This window comes from Musca autumnalis, unplaced genomic scaffold, assembly GCF_047663935.1.
Source record: "Musca autumnalis isolate F117 unplaced genomic scaffold, ASM4766393v1 scaffold_1, whole genome shotgun sequence".
Classification (NCBI taxonomy): Eukaryota; Metazoa; Arthropoda; class Insecta; order Diptera; family Muscidae; genus Musca; species Musca autumnalis.
Window position 1 is genome coordinate 124895847 of NW_027411644.1, and position 13433 is coordinate 124909279.

At 34.8% G+C, this 13433-nt stretch overlaps 1 protein-coding gene across 2 annotated transcripts in view; it reads left to right on the forward strand.

Annotated features, from left to right (window-relative positions):
* Positions 1–12653, forward strand: part of LOC141406544 (uncharacterized) — a 191139-nt gene extending 178486 nt beyond the window's left edge. For both annotated transcript variants that reach the window (XM_073992190.1, XM_073992200.1), the window contains one exon: positions 11519–12653. In XM_073992190.1, coding sequence (XP_073848291.1) covers positions 11519–11832 — 314 coding nt within the window. In that variant the 3' untranslated portion in view covers positions 11833–12653. The remainder of the gene's footprint in view (positions 1–11518) is intronic.
* The last annotated feature ends 780 nt before the right edge of the window (positions 12654–13433 follow it).

Here is a 13433-nt window from a genome sequence, read left to right on the forward strand (position 1 = left end):
ATAAATGGATTATTTTTAAACTGAACATAAATTGGTTGAAAAGTGATCTAGAGATCAACCACTTTGAACACAGAAAAAGTCGACAATTGTCCATTTCTGCACTACTTTAAATTAGTTGAAAAGTCATCCAAAGTCACTTTAAAAACATGAACATGTACGAACGAATCTAGAGCGTATATCGGCAAAGAGAACCGCAACTAGTTCTTGGAAGTTCCTATCCGCATTATTTTTAAAGTTTCCCCAACGTTTTTAGTCACAATGTGTCGATGGCCTCAAATTATTTACACCATGATGTATTGTGTTTACCAATATTCATTTGTTTAACTTTTTTATTATTCGGCAAACATAAGAACGGTTGATATAAACCACTTTCCGAATGAATATTTAATAAATTAAATTTGTATATAAGGGGGAATTTTAGATTTGAAGGTATTATGATATTCCCCAGACCACGGGGAAAGTGGTGGGAGATGGCAACCCTGTTAGGATAACAAATGCAAATTTTTCCAAAACTAACACTAACATGCCCCAAAACAAATTTAAGTCAAAAGTGCAGCTAGTTAAAAACGATAAGACTACAATTTTTATACCCTACACCACTATGTGTGTATTATAAGTTGGTTTTGGCCAAAAAGTTTGTAACGCATCGAAATAATGGTTGTAAACCCATACTTATATATACAAAAATGAATGTCTCGACGAGCTGAGACGATCTGGCTATGTGTGTCCGTTCGTCTGTCTGTCCATCTAAACCATGTAATCACGCTACAGGTCGCAATTTTGATCGAATCGTCACCAAATTTTGGTGTTGATAAGGGTTCCGGAGGGGAAGAAGCCTATTGATGGTGATGGTCGGATAATATTCAGGGGTCGGAATGGGCAAAGCACTTATTTGGAGAAGAGTCAACGTTTTATTTCAAAGCGAATATCTCCGCATCTAAAGGGGTATATAAAAGGCAAACCTGCTAATGAAAGTAGAAAATATCACCTTTACAACGATGTATAGTAGGTTGTCGTAGGTGGTCAAACGAATATATCGCAATAGTCGCTAATAAAACCCAACTTTTCATTTTTGCGATTTTAATGTTGCTTCCAAAAGCAAAGACTGGCAATGAAAGTAGAATATCTCACTTTTACAACGATGCAAAGTAGATTGGCGTAGGTGGCCAAATAATGGAGATATAGCAATAGTCGGTAATACATCCCATTTTTCAATTTTTTTTTTCGAAATCGCGCTACATGTTGGAATTTTGGTCGAATAGTCACGAAATTTTGGTTGCTTATGGGGGTCCCAGAGAGAAAGAGGCATATTATGTTTGGTGGTAGTCGGATTATATTCCCTAAAAAAATGTTTACCAGTGAAAAGCTTATGCACAGGGGTAGTGGTGTAGGGCATCACATGGTCTGCCCCGTCCCGACTATAGCCTTTGCTCACTTGTTAATAATGTTCCGTTGTTGCTTCTGTTTTGCACTGCCCATTCTCAATGATCAGTGAATATTGTGGTTGTTGTTATCCCATTCAACTACAAAGTACAGAATCAACTTGTTGAAAGCTCTCTGTACATAACAAAGAACAATTGGACACATAACACTGTGCAACATTTTGGAGCCAATCGCGTGCAAACAACTTCTGTCCAGAATTTTATGAAAGTAGAGGGCCAATAGGCAAAAACCATATTTGGGTTTTGTTTTCATAGATCGGGTTCGGGTTTTATGGCCTCATCTAAACATGGTTAAAGAACGAATTTTTAAAACAAATCGGGCCTGTAACTCTGAAACCAATACGAATACTGTTTTGACATCTGCTGCAAACGTGTAGATAAGAGCAAGAAGAAACTATTTGGAGGAATAGTGAACTCGAAAAACTGCATTTATTGCCTCAAATTTTATAATATATCTAAAAATTATATAATTTGTGTATATTTCGCAGCGTATCCCCAAAATGTTAAATTCTTCTTAATGTTACCTTTTGGGAAAATAATCTCTGGAATGTAATATACAACTCTTCAGAACATTATATTGTTGTAAAATGCCTCTATCGCCTTGTTTATAGCAAATTTTTCAACAACAATTTGATAAAAATTTCAATAATTCATTGAAATCCCCAACATGAGAATAAACAGCCTGTGTTAACACTGTTTGAAATAAGTTTTGTAAAAGGTATGTTATGAAATACCCCTTAAACAACGTGAAATAACCATTTTAGAGTTTCAGAATGTTCTGAAGAATTGATGGTCACATTATTTGGAAAAATTTTAGAATGGTTACTTGTTTCAACTCGCAACAGTATAGTTGTTACTGACCAGAATTTCAGAAATTATGTAAACTGTTCTATATTTTAACGAGTTTGATGCGCTAGATGCAGCTTTTCCTAGTTCATCTGTTTGACACATAAGTTCTACTACTTTAGGGCTACAATATTGCTGAAGACTGCAAAGCAAGATTCTTATTAGTTTCGAAGATAAAGGTCCGATCACTGGAAAAAAGGCTCATTTTAGGTCGGTTTAGATGAGGCCATAAAATCTAAACCCGATCTAAGAACACAAAACCGAATTAAGGTTTTTGTAGTCTCAATATGTACTTTCAGAAAATGCCCATTAGAAGTTATTTGCATTTCCAGTGTTGCACAGTGTAATATTACATTTTAAAAAAAATTGTAACGGATCCAAAACAATTGAATTAATGCGTAATCCTTGATTTGTTGCTTTTGATATGCTCAACACTGTACGTAAACATTATTCACATCGTTCTGGTATAGAAAAAGAACACGAAGCAAACTTACAAATTACCATCTCCCCTTTAACAAAACATAACAGAGAGGATCAATATGAAAAGTCAAAGTCCTAAAAACAAACAAAAAAGTGTTATTTTTCACATTATCTCTTAACTGACTATAAATAGGCTTAAAAAAGTCAGTTTATAATCAATTGAAAAGTAATCCAGCTTTGGACAATACTGACAACTTAGGCAACAAAATTCAATTTTTTTTTTAATGATGGGAAAGCCTAGTGGATTATGAAAGTAGGGCTAAAACATGAGACACGTGTATCGGTGTTTTTAAAGTTCGTCATAAAACTTTACTATAGGTCTCAGAATACACAAAACCTGTAAAACTTGTGTGAACTCCTGGAATATAAAAAAATTAACAAAAACAAGTAAGCAAAGGCTATAGTCGGACGGGGCCGACCATGTGATACCCTACACCACAACCTCTAGGAATTGGCTATATGCAACCACTTTGCACGCTGAATGTCCGGGTGTGATTCCCAGGCCTGGCCACATCAAATCAAACGGTAATGCTGCCGATACTTTTTGAGTATTTCAGCCATGAAAAACTTCTCTACAAGTGGCAACTTAGGACTCGCCTTTTGGATTCGGCGATAAAAAATACGTCACATATCAATTACATAACATGAATCCATTGGTATAAGATAAGCCTCCCTTGTCCTTATTGTGATATATGTGGAACAATTATATAAATTATACATACATATATACCAAAATTGGAAATTTAACATTGATTGTGGGTTTATTAAAGATCTATCGTCCTGACATATGCTTGGTAATGCAAACAGTTTTCTGATTTTCAGGGCATTTCGAAAATAGTTCATTGTTATACCCTACACCACTATGTGGAAAGGGTATTATAAGTTTGTTTTGGTAAAAATTCATGTAACACCGCGAAATATTCGTCGGAGACCCCCAATGTGGTATACCAATCTTCATATCTCGGCGAGATAAAGCGATTTTGAGATGTGTGTCCGTCCGTCCGTCCGTCCGTGTGTCCGTCTGTCCATTATAAATTGTAATCAAACTCCAGGCCGCAATTATGGACCGATCGTCACGAAACTTGGTATGGAGGTCGGTTTCACATCAGAATAGATCGCTATTTTAATTGGTGATTATTGTGAAATATTTAGCGGGTGAAATGGACCAAAAACATAATTTTTATTCGATTTTGTAGCTGCTCTGTAGGTCGCAGTAATAGTCCGATCGCCTAGAAAATTTAAATAAAGTAAGAGTATATGACAAAGAAAAAGCTTGCAAGAAGAGATGGCGATCAGATAATATTTAGAGGGTAAAATGGACCACAACTTTTGTGTGAAAATTGTGAAAATTTTTAATATACAGCTTATATCTTTTTTCCCGGAAGAGACATTCCGGGCTAGTAAGCTATACTTGGAAGAGGAACGCTTGACCTTTCCATTGATGCCAATTACTTTGATTTACGTGCTCAGATAACAGAGTTACAGCCTAATATATCCAGTTTTTTGCTTGAAGTATAATCAAAAACACACTAGAGGTCGCAATTATAGCTAAATAGTCACGAAATTTTGCACGATGTAAGGGTTTAGGTCGAAGAAGATGCCTACAATTTTGGATGATGATCCGATATTATTTAGCGGGTGAAATGGACCAATACTTTTGTATAAAAAATATACAAATTTTATTTTTGGTCCATATCTTACTTCCTGGTGGGCTCATACCGGCAAAGTAGCCTTCATATGGGAAAACGAATACTGATATTTCCCCTGATGCAAATTGCAATAACGTGTCTGCTAGATAACTGGCCTACTGTCTAATATATAATGGGTTTTGTGTAGAGAACCACAATTCCCTCTCATACTACAAATTGTCTCAATGATGACAGAGAAATTTTCAGTTCAGTTGTCCAATTGAATTTTTATACAAATATAGCAGCATGGGATAGCTTCGCCCCCTATTTTATACCCTTAGCCTTTAGGTTAATATAAAATATACAAAATACGACCAAAGATGTGCCCATCGAAAAAATGGTTTTAGAACCCAAGTATGTTTGGACGAAATTTGTTTCAAACAATTTGGTGTCGATTTAGCCCTGTCCGTTCATCTGTCTGTCTTACTGTCTAGCTGACGATAACTCCCGAACGTATCTACCGATTCGAACCAAATTTTGAGCCTCGTATTTTTTTGCCCAAACATAGTTTAATTTCCTTTGGGCACTTCCCCCACAAAAGTTAAAAATTTGTTGAAAAATTGTGTGAACGATAACTGTCGAAGTGCGAAATAGATTTGGTCCAAACTTTCCATATATTATTATTCCTTCCAGATATAGATCGGGTAAGACTATATCGGTCCACACCTTCGAGTACCTCCCACACAAAATTTGGAAAAGTGAAATTTAAGAGTTCTATCGAAGATTGTCCTTGCGGCCCCCTTTACGATGGTACAATTGCAATGTCAAGTCCATACCTCCAAAGATTATGGCCGAAAAGGTCCATGAAACCCTGAAAACAAGCAAGAAACCTAACTAAAATGGCAAATCCGCAAGATAACTCTCAAGGGGATTTTCTGCTTGGTCCAAACTTTGCACATCCTATTATTTCATTTAGTAATGTATCAGGTTGGAATATTGGTTATATCGGGCCCGTCCTTGGAGTACCTCCTACACAAATTTTCGGAAAAGTGCAGTTTGAGGATCAGTCTTGGATCTATTTGAATTGTTTGAAGAAGGTTCTTTTCATGGTACCTATTGCAACGCACGTAGGTTTCAATCAGGAAATTTTTGGCCAAAACATTATTTTTGAAGTTTCGAAATTTTAATTTTTTTTTTTGCACAGAATAATAAAAAACACATCAAGTCATCTGAAAATAATTAGTTTTTGTAAATAACGTTAGTATTGTTGATTGGCGCAGTACCAAAGTTGACACGTTTTTATGTATAAATAAAACAGACTTTGTGCTGTAAAATATACAATTTTTGTTGTATTGCGTCGCTGCATAAATATACAGAAGTGAGACCAGAGTTATTATGAATCGGGATACTGCTTTTACTTTTAAAAAAATGTCCAAATATGTCCGCCTCCAAATCGAATTTGAAAGATAGCAGGGGGTCTGTACTAATAAATTCAGAAGTCAAATCGTGCTCAAATTTGCCACAGTTAAAATAAATTGCATTTTTCTATTTTAAGATGGGAGAATTTTTTGTAAATACCTGTTGTGACTGTACGTAGTATCCAATTGAAATAGAACGGTAATACGCACATCTATCAACCGATTTTCCTTAAAATTCATATTTAAGGGTTTCAGTGTGTAGATTAAGGGGTTCAGAGTGTAGAAAACAAATATGTATAATTTTTTTGAAAATAGGTCCATTTTCTGTCATAGCCCCCACATAAAAGTACTGTCCGATTTTAGATATTTTGTGGATTTTAGCGACACTTTATGACCGAATCGGCTGAAATTTGGTATTTTGACCTCTTGGAAGATATGAATCCTTCGTACCAAAAATTATTAACATAGGTCAATGTTTTGGTTTAGACCCCACACAACGGGACCACCCTGTCAACAAATTTTGGCAGTTTTTGGTAATTTTGGTCGATAAAACGTAAGAATTGCTGTTTGTACACATTTACTATAAATAATAATTAATTTCAATACAAAATGGACGTTGAAATAGTTGTGGCCAGAAAATTTGGATTTGGACCATTGTGCAACGGTACAATTTTTACGGAGTAAGTCCATACTTCCTGAGGTAATGGTCCAAAATTTCCAAAAATAATTCTCAAACTTTTTCAAAGATCAGAAGCTAGCTTACTACAATTGATTTGGTATATCCTTTCATTACGATACCTACAAAATACAAAATATATAGATTTTTTATACGGCATAATTATTGTGTTTGTTTCTTTTTTGGTCAGATGCTGAAGGTACATATGTACATATATCACCGTTAGCGGAGCTGACTTATACTATCTTACTTGCTGTGTAATTGAATATGAACAATTTTGAGATTTATAAATTTGTTTGCATGCAAATTATTTGAATTTCTATTCATTATTAGTTATTTCTATCGGTATAAAATAAAATAAAAAACAAGTAAGCAAAGGCTATAGTCGGACGGGGCCGACCATGTGATACCCTACACCACAACCTCTAGGAATTGGCTATATGCAACCACTTTGCACGCTGAATGTCCGGGTGTGATTCCCAGGCCTGGCCACATCAAATCAAACGGTAATGCTGCCGATACTTTTTGAGTATTTCAGCCATGAAAAACTTCTCTACAAGTGGCAACTTAGGACTCGCCTTTTGGATTCGGCGATAAAAAATACGTCACATATCAATTACATAACATGAATCCATTGGTATAAGATAAGCCTCCCTTGTCCTTATTGTGATATATGTGGAACAATTATATAAATTATACATACATATATACCAAAATTGGAAATTTAACATTGATTGTGGGTTTATTAAAGATCTATCGTCCTGACATATGCTTGGTAATGCAAACAGTTTTCTGATTTTCAGGGCATTTCGAAAATAGTTCATTGTTTTTTATTTTATTTTATACCGATAGAAATAACTAATAATGAATAGAAATTCAAATAATTTGCATGCAAACAAATTTATAAATCTCAAAATTGTTCATATTCAATTACACAGCAAGTAAGATAGTATAAGTCAGCTCCGCTAACGGTGATATATGTACATATGTACCTTCAGCATCTGACCAAAAAAGAAACAAACACAATAATTATGCCGTATAAAAAATCTATATATTTTGTATTTTGTAGGTATCGTAATGAAAGGATATACCAAATCAATTGTAGTAAGCTAGCTTCTGATCTTTGAAAAAGTTTGAGAATTATTTTTGGAAATTTTGGACCATTACCTCAGGAAGTATGGACTTACTCCGTAAAAATTGTACCGTTGCACAATGGTCCAAATCCAAATTTTCTGGCCACAACTATTTCAACGTCCATTTTGTATTGAAATTAATTATTATTTATAGTAAATGTGTACAAACAGCAATTCTTACGTTTTATCGACCAAAATTACCAAAAACTGCCAAAATTTGTTGACAGGGTGGTCCCGTTGTGTGGGGTCTAAACCAAAACATTGACCTATGTTAATAATTTTTGGTACGAAGGATTCATATCTTCCAAGAGGTCAAAATACCAAATTTCAGCCGATTCGGTCATAAAGTGTCGCTAAAATCCACAAAATATCTAAAATCGGACAGTACTTTTATGTGGGGGCTATGACAGAAAATGGACCTATTTTCAAAAAAATTATACATATTTGTTTTCTACACTCTGAACCCCTTAATCTACACACTGAAACCCTTAAATATGAATTTTAAGGAAAATCGGTTGATAGATGTGCGTATTACCGTTCTATTTCAATTGGATACTACGTACAGTCACAACAGGTATTTACAAAAAATTCTCCCATCTTAAAATAGAAAAATGCAATTTATTTTAACTGTGGCAAATTTGAGCACGATTTGACTTCTGAATTTATTAGTACAGACCCCCTGCTATCTTTCAAATTCGATTTGGAGGCGGACATATTTGGACATTTTTTTAAAAGTAAAAGCAGTATCCCGATTCATAATAACTCTGGTCTCACTTCTGTATATTTATGCAGCGACGCAATACAACAAAAATTGTATATTTTACAGCACAAAGTCTGTTTTATTTATACATAAAAACGTGTCAACTTTGGTACTGCGCCAATCAACAATACTAACGTTATTTACAAAAACTAATTATTTTCAGATGACTTGATGTGTTTTTTATTATTCTGTGCAAAAAAAAAATTAAAATTTCGAAACTTCAAAAATAATGTTTTGGCCAAAAATTTCCTGATTGAAACCTACGTGCGTTGCAATAGGTACCATGAAAAGAACCTTCTTCAAACAATTCAAATAGATCCAAGACTGATCCTCAAACTGCACTTTTCCCAAAATTTGTGTAGGAGGTACTCCAAGGACGGGCCCGATATAACCAATATTCCAACCTGATACATTACTAAATGAAATAATAGGATGTGCAAAGTTTGGACCAAGCAGAAAATCCCCTTGAGAGTTATCTTGCGGATTTGCCATTTTAGTTAGGTTTCTTGCTTGTTTTCAGGGTTTCATGGACCTTTTCGGCCATAATCTTTGGAGGTATGGACTTGACATTGCAATTGTACCATCGTAAAGGGGGCCGCAAGGACAATCTTCGATAGAACTCTTAAATTTCACTTTTCCAAATTTTGTGTGGGAGGTACTCGAAGGTGTGGACCGATATAGTCTTACCCGATCTATATCTGGAAGGAATAATAATATATGGAAAGTTTGGACCAAATCTATTTCGCACTTCGACAGTTATCGTTCACACAATTTTTCAACAAATTTTTAACTTTTGTGGGGGAAGTGCCCAAAGGAAATTAAACTATGTTTGGGCAAAAAAATACGAGGCTCAAAATTTGGTTCGAATCGGTAGATACGTTCGGGAGTTATCGTCAGCTGGACAGTAAGACAGACAGATGAACGGACAGGGCTAAATCGACACCAAATTGTTTGAAACAAATTTCGTCCAAACATACTTGGGTTCTAAAACCATTTTTTCGATGGGCACATCTTTGGTCGTATTTTGTATATTTTATATTAACCTAAAGGCTAAGGGTATAAAATAGGGGGCGAAGCTATCCCATGCTGCTATATTTGTATAAAAATTCAATTGGACAACTGAACTGAAAATTTCTCTGTCATCATTGAGACAATTTGTAGTATGAGAGGGAATTGTGATTCTCTACACAAAACCCATTATATATTAGACAGTAGGCCAGTTATCTAGCAGACACGTTATTGCAATTTGCATCAGGGGAAATATCAGTATTCGTTTTCCCATATAAAGGCTACTTTGCCGGTATGAGCCCACCAGGAAGTAAGATATGGACCAAAAATAAAATTTGTATATTTTTTATACAAAAGTATTGGTCCATTTCACCCGCTAAATAATATCGGATCATCATCCAAAATTGTAGGCATCTTCTTCGACCTAAACCCTTACATCGTGCAAAATTTCGTGACTATTTAGCTATAATTGCGACCTCTAGTGTGTTTTTGATTATACTTCAAGCAAAAAACTGGATATATTAGGCTGTAACTCTGTTATCTGAGCACGTAAATCAAAGTAATTGGCATCAATGGAAAGGTCAAGCGTTCCTCTTCCAAGTATAGCTTACTAGCCCGGAATGTCTCTTCCGGGAAAAAAGATATAAGCTGTATATTAAAAATTTTCACAATTTTCACACAAAAGTTGTGGTCCATTTTACCCTCTAAATATTATCTGATCGCCATCTCTTCTTGCAAGCTTTTTCTTTGTCATATACTCTTACTTTATTTAAATTTTCTAGGCGATCGGACTATTACTGCGACCTACAGAGCAGCTACAAAATCGAATAAAAATTATGTTTTTGGTCCATTTCACCCGCTAAATATTTCACAATAATCACCAATTAAAATAGCGATCTATTCTGATGTGAAACCGACCTCCATACCAAGTTTCGTGACGATCGGTCCATAATTGCGGCCTGGAGTTTGATTACAATTTATAATGGACAGACGGACACACGGACGGACGGACGGACGGACGGACACACATCTCAAAATCGCTTTATCTCGCCGAGATATGAAGATTGGTATACCACATTGGGGGTCTCCGACGAATATTTCGCGGTGTTACATGAATTTTTACCAAAACAAACTTATAATACCCTTTCCACATAGTGGTGTAGGGTATAAAAACAGAAACATTTTAGGGTTAAGGTCGTAATTCATTTTAGTTTATACAAAATTATACCACAAAACATAATTTTATAGGGTTGACGTCAAAGACCAAAATATTATCCGTCAAATTTCACTATAGGTTACTAAAGTCCCTATTTACATTGTATATCCCAAAAATATCAGTATCAAATTTTCCGAAAAAAAACACGAAATAATCTCCCTTTTTTTGATGAAATTTTTCGATATGATGCATGAAAGTAACATAAAACTTAGTTATAGATGAAAGTGTCAAAAGAAGAAAATTTCTACACAAAATTGCACTATAAGTCTCAGAACAAACCATATATCTAGGGGTAATATATGAAAATTACATTACGAAGTCATATATTGTAGGATAAAATTATTTGTTTAAATTTTGGACTGAACATTTTACATGATTCTATACTGAATCAAAATCTCCCATAATCCTTCATTTTTGGGGATATTGTTAAAAAGAGAAATGTTCCAAATGTTCTGAACAAGAGAAATCAGTAGCAGCCATTGTTTTTACAGTGTTTTATATAACTTGCTTTTTATGGTTCAAATTTAGTAACTCATTTTTAACATAGCTGCATTTGACGAATCGAACGAAAACTTTGCACACTTTTCAGAATTGAATGACAATACATGAATATGAAATCAAAACCAGCATGGGTCTATTTTTTCCTATAGGTCCATATAGCGGTACCATCTGATATCAGGTATTTTGATGTTTTTATCCAAATTTTAGTCGGAATTGGCCGATACACGTGTTTCATATTTTTAGCCCAACTTTCATAATCTGCCTAGTTTTCCTTGTCGTTTTTTTATTGCTCTTGGACAGTGTTACTACAATTTCTAACCAAATTTTATTATAAAATATTAAATAATCTAAGATAAAATTCTGCAAAAAAATGTTCATTTTGTTTTCTTCTTCTTTTATTTAATTTTCAGGTGCCCATGTTTTGACACCACCAATCCTGAGTAATTCAACAAATCAAAATATGACTGGGCCATCATATCTTAGTGGAACTATTATGGTACCAGGTCACCATCACTCACACACAGGCACCATGCGGAGAGGCATGATACCCACCAGTATGGGTATGATGGGAACACCATCGCCTTCGTTAATTGGAGGTAATCCTATGCCACCATCCATAGTCGGTGTACCGACCTCGTCTAGTGTATATTATGATACAACAATTCCCCGACATATAAGCCGAGGAATGTCAGCCGACAACAATACCCAGTACTTTTATGGATGACACTCATTGAACCGTAAAGCATCTTTACCAATAGCCATAGCCGTTCGACCGTCACAAATGAACCTTAATATGTTACCCCTAACAGCCACCATGGCTGGCTCACAGTCTACGATGCCCTGCCCTGGTAGAGCCGGTCCGACGCCGAATGTTGCCACACCATCATCTCTTAAAGGAGCTACCATACCCGAAATTCCTTCAATCACAGTAACATCTACTACCGCAGCCAATAAACTACAATATAACCCCCTTACAGGTTCGCCAGTACGACAGTGTGAAAGTCCTGAAACTGCAGCGGCATCAACCGACATCACTAAAAATAGCCCAAATACAGATCGAAGCAATTGTTTTTAGACTGCTAAAAGACATCTCCCCTAGATAGCAATAGTAATGGATTCCGCTGCAAAAGTACTTCCCCGCAATTGTAAATACTCTTCTCAGGAGGATACTTTTGTCGGCCGAACCAAACAAAAAGAGTCGAAACGCAGCAATGTGAGACTTGTTCGCAAACAAAGTTAGTGACTTTATTTATAGGAATTAAAGGTTTTACAAAGACATACAACTTCCACAAAAAAAAAAATAAATAAATAAATAAAAAAATAAAAAACACGAGAAACCCAACCCAAAACTAATCTAATTATACGAGTAGTTTTTACCTTTATTATTAATTAGTACTTATAATAATACAAAAGCCAACAAATTTATAATAAAAAAATATTAGATTGTATTATCACTTCTCTGTCAGGTTTTTCAAGACAATTTGTATTATAAAGAGTAGTAAATAGGTATCCATCCAACCCAAAGTTAGGATAATTCCGATAAAATCACAAATGTAGATATTTCATTGAAACAAAAAAAATGATTGCACAAAGAGATTGAATTTTTATTTATTTCTATGTATTTTTTATTTAATTCATATTAAACAAATCATTGCCAGACTCTGTTATGCGAGTGTCATCCTCATCCGTACTTCAACTCAGGAGCTGCAAATACATTGTTATTTAGTTTTCCATACTCGTTTCAGATTACACAGATTTTGCATGATATTTTAAGAACATACATTCATACTTATTTATATATTATTTTTGCCTTTGCGTATGAAATGCGATAAAATTGTATTTAATTAATGACATGAAACCCCTACAGAGGCTCTTGTATAATTAAGTCAAGTTAAAATTTATTCATAAGATTCTAGCCAAAATGGAAATGATGTGCGATATAAGTTCACAAACAATACGACCCACATATGTACACACCCACTTACTGTGCCATTTGCATATGGTGAGCATATTAGTGTTGGGTGCGTGCCTCTATGTGGTTGGTATTCAGGCCAAACGTTAGAAAGTAATTGCCAAAAGTTATTATTAATATACATTTAGCCAAATAAATATTTGTTAATAATAAAAACTATAACTAAGTTACCCTAAATCACAAAACTTTCATTTCCGACAGTTGTAAAGCTAATAAGTCCGCATAAGAATTTCTAAAATTTATGTGTCATAAAATAAATAGTACGAGTATTTAATAAAAGCGAAGGCAACACATCCTTGCACACAGTCTGCGCATGGAAGCCATTAGAAAATCTATAGCACATTGCGAGGATG